The sequence below is a fragment of the Trichophyton benhamiae genome (genome assembly GCF_000151125.1).
Source record: "Trichophyton benhamiae CBS 112371 chromosome Unknown Abenha-G-c-321f20.f1, whole genome shotgun sequence".
Lineage (NCBI taxonomy): Eukaryota > Fungi > Ascomycota > Eurotiomycetes > Onygenales > Arthrodermataceae > Trichophyton > Trichophyton benhamiae.
Genome location: NW_003315088.1, coordinates 262,446 through 287,029, shown reverse-complemented (window position 1 = coordinate 287,029; position 24,584 = coordinate 262,446). Strand labels below are relative to the sequence as shown.

General features: G+C 52.0%; 9 protein-coding genes across 9 annotated transcripts; 4 read left to right on the top strand and 5 right to left on the bottom strand.

Annotated features, from left to right (window-relative positions):
- Positions 1–1,430: 1,430 nt before the first annotated feature.
- Positions 1,431–4,376, top strand: ARB_02346 (uncharacterized protein; the record flags this gene model as incomplete). The annotated part of the gene is made up of 1 exon (XM_003011450.1): positions 1,431–4,376. The coding sequence occupies one exon, from the start codon at positions 1,431–1,433 to the stop codon at positions 4,374–4,376; it is 2,946 nt and encodes a 981-aa protein (XP_003011496.1).
- Positions 4,377–5,102: 726 nt separating this feature from the next.
- On the top strand, positions 5,103–8,309 carry ARB_02345 (uncharacterized protein; the record flags this gene model as incomplete). Its single annotated transcript, XM_003011449.1, has 1 exon — positions 5,103–8,309. One exon carries the CDS (start codon positions 5,103–5,105, stop codon positions 8,307–8,309), a length of 3,207 nt encoding a protein of 1,068 aa, XP_003011495.1.
- A 449-nt stretch (positions 8,310–8,758) lies between these two features.
- Positions 8,759–9,046, bottom strand: ARB_02344 (uncharacterized protein; the record flags this gene model as incomplete). The annotated part of the gene is made up of 1 exon (XM_003011448.1): positions 8,759–9,046. The coding sequence occupies one exon, from the start codon at positions 9,044–9,046 to the stop codon at positions 8,759–8,761; it is 288 nt and encodes a 95-aa protein (XP_003011494.1).
- Positions 9,047–10,842: 1,796 nt separating this feature from the next.
- On the bottom strand, positions 10,843–12,422 carry ARB_02343 (uncharacterized protein; the record flags this gene model as incomplete). The annotated part of the gene is made up of 2 exons (XM_003011447.1): positions 10,843–12,254; positions 12,314–12,422. 2 exons carry the CDS (start codon positions 12,420–12,422, stop codon positions 10,843–10,845), a joined length of 1,521 nt encoding a protein of 506 aa, XP_003011493.1.
- Positions 12,423–12,874: 452 nt separating this feature from the next.
- On the bottom strand, positions 12,875–14,649 carry ARB_02342 (uncharacterized protein; the record flags this gene model as incomplete). The annotated part of the gene is made up of 3 exons (XM_003011446.1): positions 12,875–13,555; positions 13,614–14,171; positions 14,236–14,649. 3 exons carry the CDS (start codon positions 14,647–14,649, stop codon positions 12,875–12,877), a joined length of 1,653 nt encoding a protein of 550 aa, XP_003011492.1.
- A 1,539-nt stretch (positions 14,650–16,188) lies between these two features.
- ARB_02341 (uncharacterized protein) lies at positions 16,189–18,787 on the top strand (the record flags this gene model as incomplete). The annotated part of the gene is made up of 2 exons (XM_003011445.1): positions 16,189–16,378; positions 16,449–18,787. The coding sequence occupies 2 exons, from the start codon at positions 16,189–16,191 to the stop codon at positions 18,785–18,787; spliced, it is 2,529 nt and encodes an 842-aa protein (XP_003011491.1).
- Positions 18,788–19,737: 950 nt separating this feature from the next.
- ARB_02340 (uncharacterized protein) lies at positions 19,738–21,345 on the bottom strand (the record flags this gene model as incomplete). Its single annotated transcript, XM_003011444.1, has 1 exon — positions 19,738–21,345. One exon carries the CDS (start codon positions 21,343–21,345, stop codon positions 19,738–19,740), a length of 1,608 nt encoding a protein of 535 aa, XP_003011490.1.
- Positions 21,346–21,415: 70 nt separating this feature from the next.
- Positions 21,416–21,703, top strand: ARB_02339 (uncharacterized protein; the record flags this gene model as incomplete). Its single annotated transcript, XM_003011443.1, has 1 exon — positions 21,416–21,703. One exon carries the CDS (start codon positions 21,416–21,418, stop codon positions 21,701–21,703), a length of 288 nt encoding a protein of 95 aa, XP_003011489.1.
- A 259-nt stretch (positions 21,704–21,962) lies between these two features.
- ARB_02338 (involucrin repeat protein) lies at positions 21,963–24,542 on the bottom strand (the record flags this gene model as incomplete). The annotated part of the gene is made up of 3 exons (XM_003011442.1): positions 21,963–22,067; positions 22,126–24,282; positions 24,387–24,542. The coding sequence occupies 3 exons, from the start codon at positions 24,540–24,542 to the stop codon at positions 21,963–21,965; spliced, it is 2,418 nt and encodes an 805-aa protein (XP_003011488.1).
- Between the last annotated feature and the right edge of the window lie 42 nt (positions 24,543–24,584).

The window sequence follows — 24,584 nt, the reverse complement described above, 5'->3', positions numbered from 1 at the left end:
CCTTGTCTGAGCGGCCCTTCAAAGGAATCGCCTGTAACAAAGTCAATGGCCTGAAACTCCACGTCAACAAACAATCCGTCGTTAAGGAGTCCAACAAGTTGCAGAACAAACGGAGTTCTGGTCTATGGAGACCATGGAACTGTAGGCAGATTGGTCAAGGCTATCGACACTCATGACGCATGGGGTGGCAAGGCAAAAGCAGTAGACTTACTGCCAGATTGAGGGCCTATCCTAATGATGCCATTCAGAGAGCAATGAATATTCTTCCCTGCCCTATATAATGCATTGCACTCATACTAACCCCATAAGATACGGAATGCATATTGACCATATACTAAACGGATAGCTTAGGGACTCCCGATAGAAAGTACACCGTGAAGCATAGCCAATAGTACTCTCGTGGTCGAGGGCTCATAGCACGTACTACTGTTATGACTAGTCAAGAGACAACACCTTTAATATATTATTCGGTACAATGCAACTGCTAGACGGGAACAAGCAATCAAGCAACGTTCAGACACATCAGGCATTTGGGGTCGCTGACCCTGTAAAGAGCGCTACACAATTCACGGCCATTGGGTCGTTATCCAGCAAGGCGGACCCTTGCATTCATTGCCTCGAGACCTTCTTGTGGATATGACAAATATATAAAGATATCGACGGTTGGAGCTGTACGGCTGATGGGAATCTAGACTTTCAAACCATGAAAAAAACTTGACAAGCGCGACTTTTCAAAACATCGCAGGAGTGTTTCACCCCCTTCTGTCGGCCGTGGATCAATCGACTACGCCAAAATGGCATCCCTGGTTGGCCATCATTGGGGAGAAGCGAATATTCAAGATGGCGGGGAGATAATGACTAGGTATACGCCAGGATGCTTGCAGAGAGATTCTGGGGACTGTCTCTGCTGGTTTCATGGCTGTCGGCCTTTGACAAGGCACAGCACTGCCTGGGGGTAAAATGTATCGACAGACGGCCATATCGATGCCTACCAAGGGACATCTGTCTATATATCGACCTATCTGCCCTGTATATAAACACGATAGACTTGGCCACGAGCAAGTAACAAGTAACTGGCGCCGCCAGCTGGCACCCGCATCCAACTGTTTACATCCATGCATATAGATCGCTGCAGGCGAGGATGAAACATCTCCACCAGTGGCGAGTCAACTTTTCTCATCAACCGCGTTGGACGCAGCCCAGATACTAACAGGACAGCCAGAAGAACATAGCAGCAAGAGGCAGAGAAGCAGCAGAGGGAGACAGGCGAGGCGGATAATGACACTCGCTCCGTCTGCTCTTCTCTGACTGACAGAGAGTGACTGACCGGGACGCTGACAGACAGACAGACAGACAGACAGACATACTGAGATAGAGACAGAGACACCAGCGGCACAGCTAACGAGCAGCTCAACCACCGCCAGAACACCATGTACAACGCCCTCGCGCAGACAGACCGGCTCGACGCTGCGTCTTCTGCCTCCGACGATGCCTCAGACCGCTCGCCGGCCCTCGGGTCGCCTGTGTTTGCGCCACTGGCGCTCGACTTCGACAACTTTGGCGGCTCAGAGCACAGAGACGCCGCCAGCACCGCGCCAGACTCGCTCCTCCAGACTGCGACGACGGCCATCATGCGCCAGAAAGCCGCCAGCTACGAGCTGGTCGAGGCAGACGAGTACGCCGTGCCCGAGAAAGCCCCTGAAAGGATGCCTGAGACAGAGAACAAGCCTGAGGAGCCGGTGATGCAGACGCCTCGCAGCCGGAGAAATTCAACGCCTCTACGCCATCCAACGCCTGACTTGCAGTCGATCCAGGGGGCCTATATCGGCAACGTGGAAAGACTCGAGAAGTCTGCTGAGCGTATGAGCATGGAGGTCGAGGCCGAGAGGGTCCTGGAGACGCTGAACCGCATGTCGATGCCCCGGTCGAGGGCCACTTCAGGGGCGTCCATCGCCAATTCGAGGGCCTCGCCCGGTTCCCCTGGCGCCTCTGCTGCTGCTGCTACGTCTATTTCAGCGTCCGGATACGGGAGTTTGTCGAGACAATCTTCGCTGAACAGGCCGCGGCTACGGTCTGGCTCGTCTGCGTCTCGACTGGCTCACATCATCGAGCCAGAGAACGAGGGTGCTGCTGAGATGGCTCCTCCGACCATACCGCCTCCCCCTGAGCACCGTCTGGAACAACAGCCATTACAATATGGACAACAGCAAGAGCAGCAATATGGACAGCAGAATGAGCAGCAATATGGGCAGTACGAGCAGCAGAATGAACAGGGAGAAAGACCGGAGAGTGCTGGCTCTGGGGACACCTACCAGCAGTCTACGAACCTGTTCAAGGACTTCGACGGCGTTCACTTTACACCACATATCAGAGAAGTACCTCGTTCCCGCGGAGTCTCTCTCTCGAAACCTCCTCTCGCAGCCGAAGCTGAACACTACAATAACCCTCCTCCCGGCCAGGATGTGGTCTACTACCCGGCCCCCGTGCCCATGATGCTCAACCTGCCCCAACGACTCTCCCGCAAACCTCCAATGTCCGAGCAAGAGAAACGACGCACGCAATTGATCAATTCGATCTCTCCGGAGGCACGCAAGTCGGCCGCCTGGATCACAGACGCCGAACAAGGCTCGAATGTAGGAGACAGGATGAGCAAGCGGCTATCAAATCTCCCACCACAGCTCCGTGCAAGCGCATTCTTTGACGCTCCCAAGACCCAGATCGATGTTCGTATACAAGGAGAATCAGCTGTTGATACGTTGGAGAGTATATTGGATGCTGCAGCACATGCTCCCGTCAGTGCCTTTACAGACCACCCTATAGTCGGCCACCTGGGCGCAGATGTGTACAAGCAGAAACGCGCAAAGAACAAGATCAACAAAAAGAGAAGGTCAGCGAAGCCGGATGGAACCATGACTACTGATCGATCCGTGTCCTCTACCACCAAGCCGGGAAGCCACATACGTACTCCTTCAGACGGACAAATGCTGGACAATGTCGACGAGAGTACCTCCTTGCGGAGTAACTTCGACGAGCACGCCAGCCATGGATATTCCAGAACTCCGTCGCCCTTGAGAGAGGCTGGAGCGCATGAAGAAGATGACGAGGAGGAAGAAGAGGAGGAAGACGAGGAAGAAGAAGACGATGACGAGGGGAAGAACGACGAACCAATCTTTGGACCGCCAACGACCCTGCTTGCTGAGCTGCAGATGCGAAAGCATCAGCAAAAGATGAGAACCCGGACAGCAGCCACGGCGTTCCCCAATGGAATGCACTCGACGCTGCTTGAACTGGATAGCGTTGCACAGCGCCAGCGAGAGAAGCGAGACAAGGGCCGAGTTACACTCGCCTGGGAAGGCCACCAGGGTACAGGCCAGGACGAGCTCGACGACGACGATGTACCGCTGGGAGTCCTTTTCCCCGAGCAGAGCAGACTGCAGGACGAGAACCGACCCCTGGGCCTGATGGAGAAGCTTGTTCTTGAAGAGAGCGAGCCGCTTAGTAGACGACGGGCCAGGATCAGGGGAGAACCGCTCAACACGGCCCGAGCAGCAACGCCTCGCAATCTGGCCGCGAGGGACCCCAGCCCCAATAAGCGGGCTAGTACTGCATACACGCTTGATATTCCAGGTCTCACAGATAACAATGTGACCGGCAACGAAGAGAGCGGAGACGAAGAAGAGACGCTTGCGCAGCGGAAGAACCGTCTGAAGGCCCGTGATTCACGCAGCGATTTCGACGACCTGATATCTAAATTCGGAGACCTCGATGGTGCGGCCGACAAGGACAAGACCAAAGATGCGCCAGCGACATCAGCGTCGGCAGCAGCGGCAGCACAAGCAGCGGCAGAGCCAGAGGAAGAAACATTAGGCCAACGCCGCAAGCGTCTCCAAGCCGAAGCCAAGCTGCAATCCGCCTCTGCATCAGCAACTTCCTCCCCCTTCCAGGCCCGGCGGACAATGGCCAACGTCCTGCAGGCCCATCCAGCTCGTCCCGGCCTCGTCACCGCCCACTCAGAGCTCGACATGCGCTACCGGACGCCGGCAGCCATGGCCTCAACCCACTCCTTGCTCAATCTGCCTCCCACCCGTGCCTCGATGCTAACCAGCACCACGGCACCGTTCTCTATGGCCGGCCATCGTCTGTCTGGCGCACCAATGCTGCCTTACAGTCACGGCCCGCCACCGGGCACTGCTCCGGCCATGCTGAACGGCTCGGGCATGCTGGGCAGCAGCACCGGCGCCGGTGGCTTCGGCTATCCGACGAATGGATTCGTGTATAACCCAGCAAGCATGCATCCCGTCGGTGGGCAGCAGGAGATGATTGATCCTCGACAGCGGGACATGATTGATCGATGGAGACTGAGTGTTCGCCAGTAGCCTTCTGCTGGCTGTTGTCCTATCATGACTTTATTTTTTTTTTATTATCACTATTATCCCCCTTTTTTTGTCTTCTTTTGACTGTTTTACTGCCTTTTTATGCATTTAATCATCTACTTGGTGTAATATAGCATAGCTTGGTGTTGGACTGTTGGTTTCTCCCTTTTTTTTACTGCTGCTACCAAATCTATCTACCAAATCTATCTGCCAAATCTACCAATATCTTCAAATATCTGCCAAATAGCAATAGCAACATCTCCCTCTATCAAAGTCCGCCATCCAAGGGCCACAGCCAGGGTGCATCCCTGCAAGGCTGTGGCTCAACCGGCCAACGAGATCTCCGGGACAGCCAGCAAGCTCGCTCGCTATTTATAACTATTTATTTTTATTTTTTATTTTTATTTACATGCAGACGCATCGGCGCCAGTCATCGTCTCCCGTTAATCTGTTGGAAACGACCTCCTTTTCCTCTGCCATTCTTCTTCTTTGACCGTCCCTTAATCTCTTCTGCTTCTCCTCTTCTCCTCCTGCGACTGTTACTGCTAATACTAATAATATCTTCCCTTGCCTCGTGTTGTCTTCGCCTCCCGCAACCTGGAATCCACAGCGCAAATCCAATTCCACCGCCGCAAACGAAACAGCAACACAAAGAATGGCTGCATCCAACCCATAATCCAGACGCAGATAGACAAAAGACCGTCCGCAGAAGCAGCTCGCAAGCTCCCGATGTTCACCTACGCGCGGAGCGACGACCAGCGCCCGTCCAGCGTCGCCTGCGCCCCTCCGCCAGCCTCATCGCAGCCGCCGCCCCGGCCCAGCAGCGACTCCTTCACGGCCTCCAACTCGACCCTGACAGACGGCATCTTCGAGTCGGGCATCTGGACGGCCGAGCCAGACCTCAACTCGGCCTTCAACAGCGGGAAATGGTTCTCAGACGAGAAGATCTGCTGCTGTCCGGGAAAAACTGTCCCACCGTCGCCCGAGGAGAAAATCGTCGTGACGGAATACGAACTGAGGGACAACTGGCTGGCAAACGACCGCTATCACTCGAATGTCTCGTCCATGTATGGGAGCACGCAGAGCTCCCCGAGCGTGGGCGTGGGCGTAGGTGCTGGCTTTCAGCATCTGCCGCACCCCCAGAACCAGCATCAGGGCCCGGTGGCGGCGCCAGAGAACACGGCCCGCTCCTCGTCGGCCTGGAGATGGACGCTGGGCAAGGGATCGAGCTCGTCCCCCTCGGACAGCTTGAAGGGGAGCATGGGGGACGGGGGATACTCGCCTGGCGCGGTTGCGAGCCGGTCGTCCTCGAAGCCCTCGCCTGATACCAGCTCCAGCGCCTATGCGGGCGAGTCCAGGGGACTCCTGCGAGAGTCAGGCAACGGTCCCTCGAAGAAGAACCAGCAGCATCAGCATCATCATCATCAGCAGCAGCAGCAACAACAACAACAACAACAACAACAACAACACCATGGCCAGGAGGTGGTGGAGGTGCCATCGTCAAAGGGGACAAAGACGAGGCTGAACCTGTTGAATCCCATGGCCTTGCTTGCCAGGAGACGGTCTGCCCAGCCGGCCAGCGCGAGACCAGAGGATATCAGCATCAGCAAGCTCACTGTCCCAGCTCTGCCGGACGACTACGACCCGAGGATCAGAGGCAGTCTGGTCCATGATTTCTCAGTGCCGCGAGCTCGATCAAATATGGTGGATGGCGGCAATGCCCGCTCACGACAGCTCAGAGAGCTCCCTGACAATCCTCCCAGGCCCCAGAAGCCACCGCATCAGGCTCAGCAGATGCAGATCACAGCTCCAACACCGTACAGACAGATTAATAGAGCGTCCGTCGAACTGCCTCCGAAACCACAGGCTGAGAACCAGCAACTTCCCATACAAACGACCCCTAAAGTCGACGTTGATATGCAGCAGCAGCAACCAGCATCACCACCACCACAGCAACAACAACAGCAACAACAGAATGCTCAAGACACATCATCAACTTATACGAGATCTCCTCCGTCTACCTTACGGTACAAGCCCGGGTCAGTCCGGGATCCATCATTTGTTCCCCTAGGACTGCCACGACATTTGACCAGCAGTGCATCGCGGTTTAGCTTCGACCTGGCAGGCGCTGCCTCATCATCCCAGGAGAAGCTAATGGAAGAAAGACACAAGGAGAAAGAGGCTGCGAAGAGAGCCATGGGTACTAATTTAAGGAGTGAATTTGATGACGACTCCGATGAGTTTGACTACGACGCCATGATGGACGACGACGGACTGGAAGAGAAGATACCTGGCATCAACGCCGATGCTGACTCCATAGACGAATCTCATACCGCTGCAAATCCAGCCTTGCAGAATTATATGAAGTCATATGCTCCTACACTCTCTACGGTCATGTCTAGTCCTACAAGCCCTCCAGGGAACGGTTCTTTCGTCCCCATGGCTAATAACGGGGTCTCGATGCCTCCAGGATTTATCATGTCCTCGAATCAGCCTGGTCTGTCCATGTATACAGGGTTCCAGCAGCCCGTTCCACCCGCCATGGTGAGCCCTGAACTGCCTACCACGAACCAGGAAGCCTCCAGGGGTAATAATGGCGAGGATGACTTGTACTATGATGACGGTCTCTTTGGCGAACTGCCCCCTGAGATGCAAGGATCTACCATCGACGAGTCTATCTTTGACGATGAGACGAGCTATCTGTATGATAACAAAAGGCGAGCTGCTCAGCCTCCTCAGGCCTTGTCCGAGGAGTCAACCGCTGCCAGCCACGATAATCCAATGCCAATGCCGCAGAACAGCGTCGTGGAGGCCAGACCTGCTCACAACATGGATAAGTCCCCATCTCAATTCCAGGGACTAACAGAGGGAAACCTGGAAGCATACCATAGCGCCTTGGCCCAGGCAGCCAATGAAGCTGCTCGCAAGGGAAGGTTTGAACGGAACGCAAGTCTAAGTGAAACGTCCCTGCCAGAGGGAGAGTCTCAAACTGATCCATGCTTGACCACAGATGAGAGCAGAATGAGCCAGACAGTTGATACTGATGCGCTAGGCATGGATGACCCGCTAGACGACTTTGACTATTACGATGGAGACGGTCTAGACGATGATCCGATTATTGCCGAAGCCAATGCAGACGTCCTAGAGCATGACGATGAAGGGTTTTATGGCCGAGAATTCGGGTTTTATGCCCATGCCCATGGCAGTAACGACAAGGAGCGTGTGTACGGCGGCTACTTTGGCGCCCCTGGTTCGGAAGGGGTCATTCGAAACCACAGTGGACGGAAGAACTTTCGAGAACCCAGCCTGACACCGATTACCGAGCGGAGTGAATGGAGTACACGCAACTCAATTGTCTCTCTGGCCGCTCATGCCGGCCATTCGAGCCATCAGCAGCAACCTCCGTTGGCCCAGCTCGTTGATATGGAAGTCCCCGATGACGAGATCTCGCTAAGTGCTCTAATGAAGCTACGGCGGGGGGCCTGGGGCGGCAGCAACGGCAGTCTACGCAGCAACACAGGGGGTAGCCAGGGCGCCGCTTCACCTTCAGCGGCCCAACCTCACCGCGGGAACTTGACACACTACTACGACACGGGCTCGCCGGTACAAAGCAGTGGATTGATCAATGGCGGTGGTAACTCGGAAGTGAACAGTCCCACCCATACTGATAGGGAATTTACCCCGGACCCCAGAGCTATCAGAAGACACTCGGATACCATTCGACCCCCGTCTAGCTGGGACCCGGCAAGCAGGCATTCGCTACGCATGGAGGATGAGAAACCCGGTCCGATGTCCCCCGCTACAGGCGAGCGTATCAGCTACGTCCGAAGCAGAGATGAGTCCGGATCTGAGTACTGGGTCCTCGAGAGACGGCGGACAGGAGATGGAGGCGAGTCAGAGGTGTTGGAGCGAGAGACGATGAAACTTCGGATATGAAATGGTATCCAATCAACTAACAACAGAGAAGCAAGTTGAAGCATCTACGAGACTATTAGCGACGGCGTTTGGGGGACAGTTGATGGGTTGGTTGGTCGGTCTTTGATTTTTTTATATACATGCAGGCACTTGCCTTGCTCTGTATTCTATGTGAATATTCCGGTTGTTCTTTGGTCTTCAAATGTTTGAAGCGCTTAAATGTATAATGCTTGATTCAAATAAATAGCCACCCTGTTCTCGATACCCTAGATATATAATTCATTCAGCTTTACCCGTTCATGTCCGTACCATATCATCAATATATATACATACCTACACAACGTCTCTAGAAATCCTCCATCCTAAAAACCTCGTATGAAGGCTCTTCGTATGGATGTGCCCTAGACCATCAGGCAAAGCATTAATACCTTCATTCCTTGATTCACCTTCATCCGGGGGTTCTGATTTACTCACTGCTTCAGCGCAGCAACGGCCTTTTTAACAACCTCTTCACCAACACAGAGCGTCTCGACTTTCGCTTCCTCGACCTGCTCGAGCGTCCCTACGCTGCCGATATGCGGGTTCGCCGAGTTTCCGGGTCGGAACTGGCCTGTTCCAACGGTGGTGAAGCAGCATTCGGTGTAGTTCCCGGGTCCAGGATACTTGCCGGCGCCAGCTGCAAAGATAGCCGCTTTGCAGGCCTCGAGAGCGGTCGTCGGGACGTGGAAGATCAGCTTGAAGCGAGTTGGAGATGCCATCTTGTGCAGATATATCTTTTGCCCTTCTGTTGATCGGTATTTTTGTTCCTTGGATGTTGGTTGATGTTGATATCGATTGATTGACACGGTGGGGCGAAGCTACGACGTCGTGCTATAACTAGTTGTAACCAACTACATATCAGAAGACAAGGCAATCATCATGGCCACTTCAGCCAGCATCACGATGCATGAAAAGGGCTACACAGCCGAGAAGACGGATGGCTGATTGAAGAGACCGAGTTTCTTTGAGCATGTCACCTCAAACATCTGGACTACCATGACCGTCCTGTATCAAAAGACGCAAGGGACCAGCAGCAGCTTCACTACTCCTGCATTGATACCCACCCACTTGCAAGCAAGATCATACTGCCATATCCGAGCGTCGGATCGGCTGCAAGCCAGCCAGACGGGTCAGGAAATACGAAAAGCTCTTGTTTCTTGATACAGCGGTTGCACGACAGCCGCTGATCAATCCAGAGCTCGAATCCGGCGTCGCGTAGGCGTTGATCGGTTGACATGACCCTTTGGCCACTAGCAAGTTACACCAGCATGGCATCTAAAAGATGGGGTTTTCCCGGAGTGAGCAGCTTGTTCTGTTAGATACTCATACACTTACCCTCTTGTTCGATTGGCATACTGCTGTCTTATAGCCAGTTACAACGAATTAATAGCTACTTGTCTGGACAAGATGAAATATTTGGCCAACATCTTGATATCAGGACTTCTAGTTCTTCCTTGTGCTGTGGCTGCTCCCATACCGATCTATGGTGTAAGTTGAACTGTTGATTCTCTTTGGTTAGTGTCTGTATGCATGTGCTGATGGTTGGCTATTTGCAGGCACATATCTATCAAGAAAGACCGTGTGGAGGAGCGCCGGCCCTCGTCCAGGCGGATGGCGGGTGCTACGACTTGCGCTCGCTGAAGTACGTTTCCCCATTGCAGAGATCGTTAACTACGGGCATACTCGTGATCTAATAGTGTGAATAGTGTCAAGTCTATACAGATTGATAGAGTTGCATCCTGCACAGCATACACGTACGTATCCATGTCAAAGAGGGAAAGAAAAACATTCAACTAATTCCATCTAGGAGCCCCTCGTGTGATTCAGCACCCATGGCCCTATCGGGGGAGAAATGCATGGACTACCCTTCCGCTGCGGCTGTTCGATGCGTCTTAAAACAAGGAGTCAAGACATAGGCCCAAGGTACCAATGCGGTTATCTGATATCTAGTTGTATATAAGCAGAAACATTTCAGGAGAACATCTATAATGATAATGAAGATGTATTGACACGAACCAAATTAAAGGATAGGTATGTAGACTGGGATACACTGTCTGATTGAGAGCTGTTTGAAGTTTTATAAAATACTAGTTTAGTTGGACTTATTTACTTCCTCCCTTCCAACAGGCAACAGTAGCACATACATCTCCCTCACATCCACATAAACTAGATGAGATGGTGGTTATCGAATAGAAAAGTCTCCAGGGGTCAAGATTTCCTCCTTTGCATCCGCAATATATCTTAGAACGGATTTAATATGATAGAACGTGAGAGAAAAGGGAGAGGAATACAGTGTAATAGTAAGTAAAAAAAAGAGCAACGGAAAAGCCAGACAGACATGATGAACAGGACAAAACAAAGCAGAATAATCAAGCGAACGGGGGTATTGGGTTTTTTTTATAGACAGCAAAACAAATAACAGGAACAAGCGTGCACGCAGGTAAGTAAGTAGTAGTAGTAGAAGGTGATGAGGTGAGAGTGAGCGGGAACGGGATAAACATATAAGGGACTAATATCAATTTTCCACCGGCTGACAGAAAAGTTGGATTTCACCAACTTGGCCGGAGGCAAGCGAATGCTGATGCTGTTCACGCCATTCCATAAATGCAAGTTGGACGGCCTCGTCGCTATCAATTGTTACAAAATCGCCGTCTTCGTCTCGATATCGTAGTCGGGCGGAGTTGCCACCGATCGACCGGTCTGTGAACCGGGCTAGTTTTGCGTCTACTCTGTCCGTGAGCGAGCGGAAGAGAATGTTGCTCGCGATCACGAGGGTTACATAGTTATCATCGAAGTTGATCTTAGCTTTAAGCTGACTGGGCATCTGAGAGTCGGGGTCGTCGAATGGAGAGGTTTGAGGCATAGAGGTTGGAGGTTGTAGTGGCCGGCCATTGGGGGCGTGAGGTTCGTAATTATAGCCCACTGGTGGTGGGTGGGCGTGACCATGGCGGGAGGGTGGTGGTTGTAAATTGGGTGACTGTGTCCCGGAGCGTATCGGGATTGTGTTTCCAGTGGGTGAGCTGTTTTGGCTCCTGTTTACGGGAGCTCGCATGTTTGCCATGTGGGGGGGTATCGGGGGTACGGGAACATTATCTACAGTTTGCATAGTATGTCCACCGTTCATGTATCGGCGAGAATCTGGAGCGGCGCCATTGTGAATGTCAGGGCTGCTTGCTGATCTCATCCGCGCCTGTGCCTGAGACTGGGATCCGGATTGTCCGTTTTGATTCGATGAGAACGGAGGTAACGAGGGCCGTTGGGCGTTACGAGATCCGTTGTTATAGTATGGGTTATTTCCAGATCCGTCTCGAGAGCCTGACCTGGGCATGGCTGGAGCAGTGTACCGGTTCTGCTCTGCTTCAGTCCATGCATTTGAAGGAGTCCCACCACGTGAGTATGAGAAGGCTGTTGATTGGGAGCTGGATCTTGTTGATGGGGGTGCCTCGCCTGTAGGAGAGAAATAAGATGCACCGTTGCGTTCACCTGGGGATATGGCTCCAGGAGTAAACTGCGTATGTACCGTTAGAGGAGCATTAGGCGTTGGGAACTGCGGTCGACCACCTGAGTGGTGGCCGGAGCCTCCACTGCCATTAGTAGCAGAGCGTCCCCGTAAGCTCGTATTAGATGCATTTCGTGATGTAGAGAATTCTGATAGAGAGGTGTTGGTTGGCTCTCTTGACAACTCTTCTTCGGTACTATACTCCTCCTGGTAAGGATTTGGGGGTTTGGGCGTATTCCTGAGATATGTGAATTCTGTTTCTGAGGTTCCATGGCTTTTGGATGAAGGGCGTTCGTGTGTTTGAAGGGCCCGCTGCTTGTCGATATCCTTATACCATTTGTTCATTGTATCCTCGTCTCGGTAACGGATACCAAAGTTATCGACAACACCTGGGTCGCCTTTCCAGAATATCTGTATCTTATAGGATCCTAATCAAGTTTGTTAGAACCATGATTAGACTTCCATGCCAAAAAGGATAGTAACCAACCTGGTTTTGAAAGTGATAATATTTCGGTAACATTTGTCATATAAATTCTGCCCTTGAGCTGTAGCTTTGGTTTCACTTTGGGGTTCGGGATGACCTTCTCTTTCCCCATGAGCTTGCTCTTCTGCTTGGCTGGGTAGATATCTTTGCAGCAGAGAAGGATCTGCTCGAACAGATATATGTGATACTAAAGAGGGAAAAAAGGAGTTAGTAATATATTCAAACCAATGCTCCAAGGTTCAGTCATAGCCAGGGTGTTGGTGGTTCAGGGGCAGTCCAGGGTAAGAGATTGGATGAAAGCAAACAATACTTATGGAAAGTAGATATCCAGATAGGGTATCATAATTTTATATTTTGAATAGTGACAAGATTCAAGTGTTGGGAAACTTGAATCAATGCTGATATGCTTATGGAAATGGAAACTTGCTGGTCTGGTCGTTTTAATTCATTTTGAGCCACGGCTCAAGATTTCTTTTCTTTTCTCTTTTTCTTCTCCTCTATTCCCGGGTGTACTATATACCTCGACATGTGCGTTTGGTATATAGTTGCGATAGAGGATACCCTTTAACGACCGTCCTCAGACCCAACTCCACTATTTTTTCGAACATGGGCCTTGTTGAGGCGCTGCTGGGGTATGGAAGGGGTGATTGGGGATGACGCATGTTTACTTTTCGAAAGGGAAAAGATAGAAGAAATAGATCGTCTGGACTTGGAAGGAGAAGTATCAAACGAGTCTTGCCTAGGTCTAGGCGGAGGGGTATTGAATTCAAGTGTTTTGGTGCTGGCAGAGTGAGTAGGCGTAAGGAGTTCCAGGGGATGGGCAGCTTGTGTTGGTGTAGGGAAGACAGAAATGTATTTGGGATCCTTGGACTGTTTCCAGCTCCAGCCGCGGTGGCTGTTTGCTGAAAGAAGGTGGATGACTGAACCAGTGAAGGAGCTCCGGCGGCTTCCAAGTAAATAGGATTGTGCAGTTGTGTTGGAGAGAATTATACGAACCTCTCTTTCTGCGTCTTTGCCACTATCGCCTTTCAGGATGGTAAACGTTCCGTATCGCAATAAGTCGCCGAATTGGTCAAGCTTAAGAGCCTTCCAATCCTCTACTCGTTGTGAAAGGTCTTCGACTGCGGAGACGAGGTGCTCTTTATCGATCGCGCGGTTAGCGTTATCTAGAATTATTTGGATCATGTTAATGGCCTCGCCAATGTCAGAAACAAGGCCTGGGTTTTCTGTTTGTTTTCGAAGTTCCTATGGGTAGAAAGTTAGCGACTAAATTTTATAGAGAGGGTAAGAATCAATGCCGTACCATGAGCATGAGAGGGTACTTAGTAAGGCGCTGGAATGGCTTTACAAAGAAGCCATTGAGTGTTGATAACTGGGCAACCATCTGTTGAAGATCCGGGGATCGGGGTGCAGAATGAATCTTATCCCATTCCCTCTGGCAGATCTGATCACAGCGGGGTTGATTGGCGATAAAAGGCTCATACTGAAGGAAGCCATTGTGATGACTCAGGTAGAGGTCACCCCAGTTTTGGGTCTCTTCTGGGAGTGCATTATGCTGTTCCATCCGGATGAGGAACCGTTGAGTAAAGTCGAGGAGGTTGTTGAGGTTGAGGAAGATCTGATGGCTGACATCGCCGGTCAGAGCGCCGGTTTCTTCGAGCTCTTTCTTGAGCGCTTGGAGGTTTTGAAGATGGTGGACGTAGTCTCGTTCGGTTTCGAGCATTTCCTTTAGGATGTGTTCTCTCCGGGTGAGTTTCGTCTTTCCTCCTTCGGAAGGCAAAGATGTCGATGGCGAGACTTTATTGTACAGTTGGCCTTGAAGCTCGAGTATGTCTATTACTCTGTTGACCATTTTTATGACCTGATAAATCGTTAGATCGGACTCACACGGTCCTAGAAGTTAGGAAGAGAGGGGACAGACGTACCTTTACGAAACCAGTGGTGCTGTCACCGTAAAGATCTGTGATGAGAAAGCATTCCTGCTGCGGGAATTTGAGTACCTGCAGACAGGCCTGAAGGAACTTGAAAGTCGCAGCCTTCGGTCTGTTCCGCTCTTGCAGCTTATTCTCATCGATTGAGAGGGGCTCTGACGGGTGGGTGGCATTGTATATCGTCATCAAGGGATACCCTTGCCGTAGACACTTCCATACCGAGGCGACAGGGTCGTTCTCATCGCTGGCTTTATCCAGCTCTTGCATCTCGGCCAAGTGAGGCTCGAAGCCGGGGACCTCAGCCAGTCGTTTCTTTAGGTTGCTGCAGTTCTGGAACAGCGACTCGCCGCCTCGCCGATTGATGATGTTGTCCTCCGCCATGATGTGATTCCCGTTCATTCCCTCCATCTTTACCAGATAATATCAAAACAACCACACCAGTTATATACCCCCGATAGCCAAACTGGAAAGGAAAGGAAAATTATGAAAGGAAAGAAAGAAACAAAAAGTGAAAAGCAGATAGCCTTAGTATTCTTCTGGCCAGAAAGCCTGGTCCGTCGCGAGGACCGAAAGCATGAGTCGCAGAGGACAAGCGCCACCGCTGGCTTTTCGACAGTGGGGTGGCTCGAACAGCTGGAAAATGGAGCTAGGTGGCGCCAGCAAAGCTCCGCAGCTGATCAGGACGTTTGTCGAGCCTGCTTGAACGATAAGCTACCGCTGTTATCTCTCCTCGCAGCTTCGAGCTGGTTGTAGTCCGGGCGTGAGCCCTCTTTGAGGTAAGGCGGTCAAATGGAAGGCTGGCCGGTTTTCTCGGAGATATATCGTGTTCACTGTTCGTGGGAAAGGAGAGTAAAGGGGACAAGAAAGAGGAAAAAGGAGGTAAAGGAGCGAGCTCGTATAGGGCCGTCTTGGTACACGCACGCCGTTGGAGCCGCGCAGACGGACTGCCGAGATCGTCGAAAGCCCGTTTGTTATTATTCGTCCCTCGAGGCGTCCAACACCGACAGCCCGATATATAAAACGGGAGTCTCCCTGGGACGTACCGAGAGGGGAAGAGGGGGCGTAGAGCGAGAGTATGAAGAGGGCGAAGAGTGCGTAGCTGTCCTGGTATGCGCCGCCGTTAGCGATAACGAACGAACGGCGAGTCCCGTTGCGAAGGAGATAAGGAGGGCGAGTGGCCGTCACAAGATCACGCACTGGATGGAGAGCAGCAGCAGGGCTGCAGAAGGGGACCGGACGAGGTTTTATGATCTGCTTGCCGACAGGGCTCCCTGTGTATACGAGCGTCGGGCTGTTTGAGATGCTTGCTGGCCTTCGGATCGTCTGGGTTGCTGCGTCGTCGTCGCTGGTCGTTTCGCTGCTCGTGAAAATGCGGGATTAAGGAGAAAGTCGAAGGTTGGAGGTTTGATGTTTCAGAAGGGGGTTAGCGCGGCTGAGTCATATATTAGTCAGAGGATGAGTAAGAAGTTAGGTAAGTGGCGTGACTAAGCGGGGCACATGACATCAGCCGCCCCGGCCAGGATAAACAGGGCGATGGCGAACGACGGACGACGAACTACATGCAACCAAGCAGCATTGACGACGGCGAGGGAAGACACAGCCACACGCATAAGGGCAGGGCGAGAGACGGACGGGCGACGACGACGACGACGACGACGACAGGGCGAGGCCGACAGTGTGAAACGTCTGGGCAGGATCTGTTAGGTACCACCGCGTGAAGGCCTGGTCCGGCTGATCTTCGCCTGCAACGCTTTCGGCCGGAGGAATCAAAACATCAGCCCGTTAAGAGAGACACAACAGCCAGCGTAGGGCCTCTGCAGACACAGAGACATACTACGATACTCCAAGCGACCTGGTTGCTACTGCTTGGGTGCTCTGTTTTGCTGCTTTGGTCGGCGCCGTGCCAGTTGACTTCCGCCTGAACCGGTTTATCGCAGATACTGTTCCATGGGACGCGAAGCGGGAGCTTCCTTTGGGCTTCAACCAAGGGACTACACTGTTCTCCCCACGAAGAGCTCGTTTAAGATCGACGAGGGTTACTCAGACGAAACGAAGAGCGTGCAGGAAAATGAGAGCGTGCAGGACTCGCTCGAGTTGCCTGCATGGATCCTCGCGCGCAGTGAAGCAGATAGAGCTGGTATCGCCCCAGCCCATTCATTCCTCTACGCCACTCACAAATGATTGTGCGTTTAACTAACGCTGCACAGAACTGGCATACACCCTGCTGAGAACGCTGCGGACCTCCTCCATCACCGGGGTTATCGAACGTCTGACCCCATTACTCCATATGGATCCCGTACGGAAACTCCCGCCGGAGATAACGGCTGAAATATTCTCCTACCTCGATCCTACTACGCTCCTGACGGCATCGCTTGCCTCAAAACCATGGCGCAGCAGGATCCTCGATTCTAGACTATGGCGCGGACTATACATCAAGGAAGGATGGAGACTCAACATGAGCTCGATTCGGGAATTCCATCGCCAGTCAAGTGAGATCGCCAAGCAACAGCAAGGCAGAAAATCCAGGAACAGGCACTCGGAGTCAGAGTCTGGTCAGCCTCAGCTCAAGAGGCGTGCGCTCGCCTGTGACCGTGCCGGGGCTGGTCCTCCTGAGGTGGTTGTCGGCAAGATGCCTACAGACACCGAGGGAGACCATGAAATGCATGATGCAACAACGGTCGAGCCTAACTCGCCCATGGAGATCTCCTCCCCTACACGCTTGGCCGCCCGGCTCGCTGAGAAGTGTAATGTGCCCCACTCTCTTGACCCTTCAATGCACTCTCCGGGCTTTGACTCCCTCTTCACAGATGACCGGTCACCCCTCCCTTACTCCTCGGCCGCTGTATGGTCCCGCAACGGACCTACCTTGAACTGGGCCTACCTGTACAAACAACGTCAGAAGTTAGAAGAAAACTGGCGTCATGGCCGGTTCACTAATTTCCAGCTGCCCCACCCAGATGCACCGTGGGAGTCCCATCGTGAGAGGGTATACGTTATTCAGTTCGCAGGCAAGTGGCTGGTCAGTGGCAGCAGGGATAAGACGGTCAGGGTCTGGGATTTAGAATCACTGCGGCTGAGGGGTCAGCCCCTAGTTGGTCATACCAAATCCGTTCTCTGTCTTCAGTTTGATGCAAGCCCGGAGGAGGATGTTATCATGTCCGGAAGTGGTGATCGCAGCGTTATCATCTGGCGATTCTCCACCGGAGAAAAAATACACGAACTTCCCAACGCCCATCTTGACTCTGTCCTCAACCTGCGCTTCGATAAGCGGTACCTGGTTACTTGTTCGAAGGATAGGACTATCAAAATATTCAACCGGAATGCCCTGCTGCCTACTGACGCAGACTACCCCAGGGTTGCCAAGGGAACCGGCCCCAGATACCCTGACTACATCATAGATACTGCAGCAACCCCACCATCCACACTTGAGGCCCAAATGGCCAACCAGCAGATCAAGCCTCTAGCTCCGTACAGTTTGTTAATAACCTTAGATGGGCACAGAGCCGCTGTCAATGCTATCCAGATTGACAAGGACGAAATCGTTTCCGGGTCTGGTGATCGGCTTATCAAGGTCTGGAGTATCCATAGCGGTACTTGTTTGAAGACAATATTAGGCCATAATAAGGGCATTGCCTGTATCCAATTTGACAATCAACGAATTGTAAGTGGCAGCAATGATGACACAGTCCGCATATACGACCACACGTCAGGGGCAGAGGTTGCCTGTTTGAAGGGTCACTCGGGACTTGTCCGGACAGTCCAGGCCGGCTTTGGGGATCCTCCGGGCTCGGAAGAAACCATGAGACTTGAAGCACTGGCAGTGGACCAGGAATATTTTGAAGCCAGACGCCGTGGAGACATTGATGAGAACCCTGTAACCACCCGCCGCAGCCATAGACCCCCAAATACAGGCTCCAGATTGCCACAGGACGTCATGGCGTTGGGCGCCAAAATCCCCCCTGGAGGAGGTGGAAGCAACTGGGCCAGAATTGTCTCCGGCTCCTATGATGAATCAATTATCATCTGGATGAGGGATAAAGAAGGCAAATGGATTATCGGTCAAAGGTTAAACCAGGCTGAGGCTATCAGGGCCGCTAGAGCGGCTGCAGCTGCGGCCGCCGCTCGCACACAAGCTAATGATCTGGATTCCACCAATGAAATCTTGCAGGCTGGTCCTGCATCAACGGAAGCTATGCAAGGCCCTCACCATGCAAACAACCTGGAAACCGGAGCAGCCGCCTCCGCTGCCCACAACCCTCTCCCGCCCCAGCAGCCGACTGACCAAGCAGCCGATACCAACTTGCCTCCGGCCCCTGTGCTCCAGCATCAGGCCCAAGGGCCCCATGTACCACCAAACCCGGTGCCTGCCAATATTGATGTCGCAGGACATCAAGCCCTCATACCTCCGACGGCAGGAATATTAAAGATCCAATTTGATGCGCGCAAACTAATTTGCGCAAGCCAGGATACCCGCATCATCGGATGGGACTTTGCAGCTGGAGAAAAGAAACTCGAAGAAGCCTGTCAATTCTTCGAAGGATTATAGACAACGATTTACTCCACTGGATGTTGCAATCAGTAGTCTTTCCCCTACCATGTACTGTATTTTGGCGGCGTATATACGGGCTGGGTTAGTTCCGGTTCCATTTTCTGCTACCAATCTATTCCCCCATTTTTATTTTGATTTTCACTGATTTCACTCTTGTTTCCTACGACATATTGCGCCTATTCTTCTTCTTTGCTATATCAACCCGGTCATCATCTTCTTCAAGCAAGCATAAGCGATACCAATTTTAGTTACCTAACTATCTGCCCCCAATCCAACACACACTCTCTCTCCGTAGACCCTCTCCATGACGACTGCATCTACTATCCAGTCAAAGTAGAATTCGACTCGACCCCGCGTAAACATCCATCAATTCTCTTACGTTTGAAACAAACAATCAACATGGATTTACCCGGAGAATTCCTCCTTATTTCACATATATTGGTCAGGGGGCAGAACGGAGGAGGGGAGCCATTACGTTTTATACAGGAAGAGAAACTTGACCGGACCTCGGAGAACCCGTCCGCTTTGACCTAATTGATCGCATATAGGACATGGATTGGGTAGACGAAACATCGTTGATCACCCGCGGTTTAGATTAGCAATCGGCGCCATCTAGAGTTTGGGTTGAGATGCTTGTCGATTGAGCCATGCTCGTTCTAGAAGAAGTGGAAGATAGACATATGGTAAGATAGATAGCTATGGGAGGTTTTTTTTTTTTTTGTTTCTTGCATGTTGCTCGTATATGTGAAACTGAGGCTTTGTTTATTAGTGATTAAATAAATAATAAGTACAGCCGCAGGAATTCAGTGTTCGGGGGATGGAAGGGCTCGTTCGGTACGCTTGATATAGATGTTGCCTGTCGGCTAATGCCAGGGAGATACCCTACACAAGACTGCACAAGACTACTACTCCAAGAAGCAAACTTGATACAACTCCTCCCAGGGTGCTCAAGTGGCATGTCTATCCATTGCTACGCTTGCGGTTGCCTGGTGGGAGGACTCGGCAATGTGTTGCAGCTCTGTACCTCGCTGTCCCTCGTGTTCGTCGTCAGCGCCCAGGAGGCAGCACTTGGTTACGTTTAATGAAACGAGATTCCAGAGCCGTTGTAAACCGCTCTTGGTGGAAGATAGCACACTGGGATTCTCAGTGCTGGACGAGGAGGCGTCATTCCCAGCTGGTGTTGGTGTTGATGCAGGGCGTGAATACTGCATCTGCTCTCTGAGCCGTGGTGGTGTCGTTCGATTTCTTGTACGAGTCGAAGATGGTGCTGGTACGGGGCCAGAAGGAGCGGGTAGATCCCTGTGATCGTCAAGCAGCGATCGATACCGAGAAGGCGGGCTTGGATTACCCATTGATGAGACGCGTAGACCAAACTCATTGCGGGAGTTAGTATGGCTAGACCTTGAACGGACTGGCTGTGGTGGTCTGATATCCGTATCCTTCGTTCTTGCAATGGGTAAGTGATTCTGGTGAAACGGATGGTTCGCTAAGTTCGCAGTGGCTCCAATGCCATGTCCGCTTGCTCGAGCACCAAACCGCCCTCGAATAAGTGTCCCATCATCAGCCCTTGCAAGAACTCCCGGAGGTAGACGTTCAGGAGGCTGGTAGGTGATATAGGAGGTTGTCTCGCGGATAGCTCTCCGGAATCCAATCCCACAACACCCGCATTCATCGTCAGAGCCACTCTCTCTTTCTCCGCCTTCCGGGCTTCCAGTAGCTGGCGGTAGTGATCTGCTGCTGTCCTGGCCTGTTCGTGGGGTTGATCTAGGGAGAGATGATATGTCGTAGTTTAGAGCTTCTGGTGAGCCAAAAGAGGGAACACCAGGAGGAGTACTTGGTCGCTGCGGAGGAGGATGTATAGGTTGTGTAGGTTCAGCTGGAGAAACAATGTAGTTACGCCAGCGAAAGGTGTCAAAGCTTCCCTCTGAAGAGAGTGTACTGCATGAATGGCGGCGTTCACGAGGAGCAAGAGGAGTAAAAGAGAATCTAGGTCGAAGCGAGGGTATGTCGTTGTCGTCGAACGAATAAATCTTTGATCCGTATTGATTCCGCCGTACGGGCAGTGTCCTTGACGAAACGCCTGAGTACGAGGATATTGTGTTCAGTGAGACGCCAACTGATGCACAATGTCTCAGCCCTGAGCGAGACGATGCAGCTCGATGGGTAGATACACTCCTGTTCTCGAATATAGTATCTAACGAAGGCACTGCGAGCTTGTCTCGGCGCCGGGCTCTTTCACTGTCCCAAGAGCGCAGTTCTTGCAAGTGGCTTGCACCGGCCGCCTTCGAACCGTCCTCGTTATCTTTCTTCCCTTTCGATTGCGGTCCGTTGTTATGGTCGGACTCGTAGCTCAACAGCATGGCATCGTAGAGAGAACTATGCTCGCTGGGCAAGGACTCAGATGAATCTAGATGCGGACTCAATGCTCTCGCCGAGACCACTCGCCGAAGGCCACTGGGTCTGTCCACAGCGTACGCTGTCCGCCGTACAGGCAATCGATCAAAGTCCGGATTGACGACGGAGAAGGGCTCTTGTCTCCCTTTGTGGAGAGACATGCTGGCCAGCCAAATGTTCAACGATTGCAGGGCTCACCAATATGTTTTAAAAACGATAGACTGCCCTTGAATGAGCGAAGAGGAGCAAAAGAACCATATTAAAATCTCCTGGATAGCCGAGATGCATTTCTGGGTATTGGTCGTATATATAAAACAAATAATCAAAAGAACAGACGCGCAGCAACTTGCATATAGGAAGGAGCAGATGATATATAGAGGTAGCAAAACAAAAAAGAAGAAACGGAGTTTAAAAAAACGCAGGAACGAGATGGTAAGGGGGAAGGGAAGTATACATGGCAACATGATATCAAAATTGGTCAACCAACTCAAGCCAACGGAAGCAAAGGGATCAATTTGACCAAATCCTCCAAATGAAAGTGTAAAGAAAGTTGGACAGCATACTGCCCCTTTTTGATAACTCCCGGAATAATTTTTTTTTGTTTTTTTGAAGCCTCCAAAATCGTGCCGGAATGGATGCACCATATTCATCATGTCTAGCCTCGCCTCACGCCTAGCTGCCCCAGAAAAGGAAATGAAAAAAGGGTGAATCAACCAAACGCTCAACTCCGGCGGAAATTCTGACAGATTACAGGTAAAGTAGCTGCGAGATATGACTCTCACGAGGCCAGGGTGCTCTGGCTGAGATTCGACTTCTTCAAGCTCTGCTCTCTCTTCATGGCTCTGAGCATGGATTCAAGTCGTCGTCGTTCTTCTTGCTCGGCCTGGATGTTGTCAGTATATATATAAAGTAAAAGGGAAAGGATAACAAAGCCAACTTACCCGTAGAGCCTTGATGCTATCTGCTCTGGTCTCTCTCATCATCTTCTTAAATTCGCTCTTCAGCACAGTAATGGACGTGTTTTCAACAGTCATGCCGTCCCTTATGCCCAGATTCTGGATACGTTCGTCACCAAGCTGGGTCTCAAGAGTATCACATCGGTCTCTGTACGTATCAATCATGTTCTCGAGCTTGTCACGCTCCTTTTCAAACTCGATGCTCTGCTTGGTCAACTCCTCGTAGTCTTCAATGGTCTCCCGCAGCTCCCGTTCAAGAACCTGAATACGTTCATGAGCACCCATGCTCGCTGAATTGGCATTATTCATCTGGACTGATTTCAGCGTTGCTATTTGGCTGGTTAGATCCATGTTTCGTTCTCGCAGGTTGTCTATTTCACGCTGCACGGCCGGGTTGGCAGCTGCTTCGGCGGCGCGTTCAGACCTGCTTCCGTAGGCACTGTCGAGCTCTGCTTTGGCGAAGGTGAGTTCAGTCTGGATTCGAACCATATCACTCTCGAGTTCGGAGAATTCAGTCTGAAGTTTGGCGTGGGCTTGCTCGGCCTCTTCGCGGGACTGATGGGCTTCTTTGATCTGGCTGAACTGGCTGTCCGCCTGGGAGCGTAGTTCCTGGAGAGTAGACTCTAGGTTGCTGATGAGTGAGTCCTTTTCAGCTAGATCCTGCTGGACCTGTTCACGAGTGTGGTGGAGATGAGCATCGGCCTGGGAACGTAGTTCTTGTATGGTGGACTCTAGGTTGGAGATTTGAGTCTCTTTCTCTGCCAGCTCCTGTTCAGCTTTCATCAGTGCTTCCTTCTCGGGGGTTGCCTCAGGTGCTTCCCCGATGCTACGTTTCTGTTCACGAAGCATGGAGTCCTGTCGAGCAGCATCCAGCTGGTCGATGAGCATAGCTATCTCGGCCTTGGAGCTTTCTTCCTCGGCCTGAGACTTGTCCAGCTCCTTGCGTAGCTTGGTCAGATCCTCAGTAAGGTCTGCAATGTATGCATCACGCTCAGCATCAGATTTGGAGTTGAGGTCTCGCTGCTGTTGTATCTGGATGCCGAGGATGGTCTTTTGCTCGACCAGGCTGTCAATCCGCTTCTCAACATCTGTAACAGCAGAGTCAAGGTATTCCAGCTGTTCAGCCATGGATTTCCTGATAGTAGACATGTGTGGGCTGGTAGGCTGTCTGCTGGACCCAGCTGCTGCCAGGGCCTCGTCGAGCCGTCGACTGAAGGCATCCAGCCGATCAATCGTATCATGGTTTGAAGGAGAGTCTTCAGAGGTATGGCTATCCTGACCGCGGGAGGAATGGCTTTGATGCAGCGCAATCGTCTCCAGGCCCTTTTCTAGATAGTCAATCTGTATATTGACTGTGGCCAGGGGATCGGAAGATCCCTCGTTGGTGATTATCTGAGGGATAGGGTCAATCTCCTGGTCGGTGTTCATCTGCGTGAGCATTTCACGCAGCCTGTAGGTCATCTCCTCGAGCTTCGACTGCGTATCCTGCAGCCCACTGAGAGACTCGACATCCGGTTCCAGGCTAGGGACGTCTCTGGGCGGTGCACCGCCATGGTGGTCCAGGTAATCGGCTGTCCGGTAGAGACTCCTATGGTCAAACTCATGTCCACAGCCGTACGGATCCAAGCCGTTCAAATCGTCAGATGTTGACGAGAGGTCGTCTGTCTTTGATCCCTTTTTTTTCTTCAGTCCCTTGTGTGTCATCTGCAGCACTCCGGCCGTGTGTTCGAGTATCCTCGTCCGGATATCACTGGCCCTGCGCTCCAGCTTCGCTATCTCCTGCGCCTGCTCTTCACACTTCCGCCGCGTGATAGCCAGCCCCTCGTCCGAGGTATCCAGATCTCCATGGCCGTGTCCGTGTCCGTGTGCATCCTGGCCCAGATGGCCGTTCACCCTGTCCGAGCCGTTGTCGTAGAGCCTGTTGAGGGACTGAGCAGCCTCCTGCAGTTTCAGCTCCAGCGCTAGTTTTCGTTTCCCGCCGTCGATGCGCGACTGGACCAGTGCGAGCTCTCGTTTCAGCTCCTCGACCTCTTCGAACGAGAGCACTTCGAAGTGCAGGCTGTCTCCAATGGCTGTCTCTGCGAGCAGGTGCATCGACACCGGGTCGTTGGGGTTGAGCAGGACGGAGCCGCGAGAAAGCTGCTACACACGCATATCAGCACACATCAGCACGCCATTGAACTGAGATTGGCCGTATTGACCATCATTTGACTATGATATTAAAGAGATTATAGAGATGGACATACAGGGTTGTACCTCGAGCCCTCACCGTCGTCAGGGTGCATCATGCCGCCGTAGCCATCCAGCGTCTTGGGGAGAGGCGCATTCCCAAGGGAGGACGAAGAGTAGTACCGCGGGTCTCTATAAGAATACTCGCTGGACCGGATGCTCGTTGTATTCATGATCGCAGAGCTGGATCTGTCGTATGAAACAGATCCTTCGCA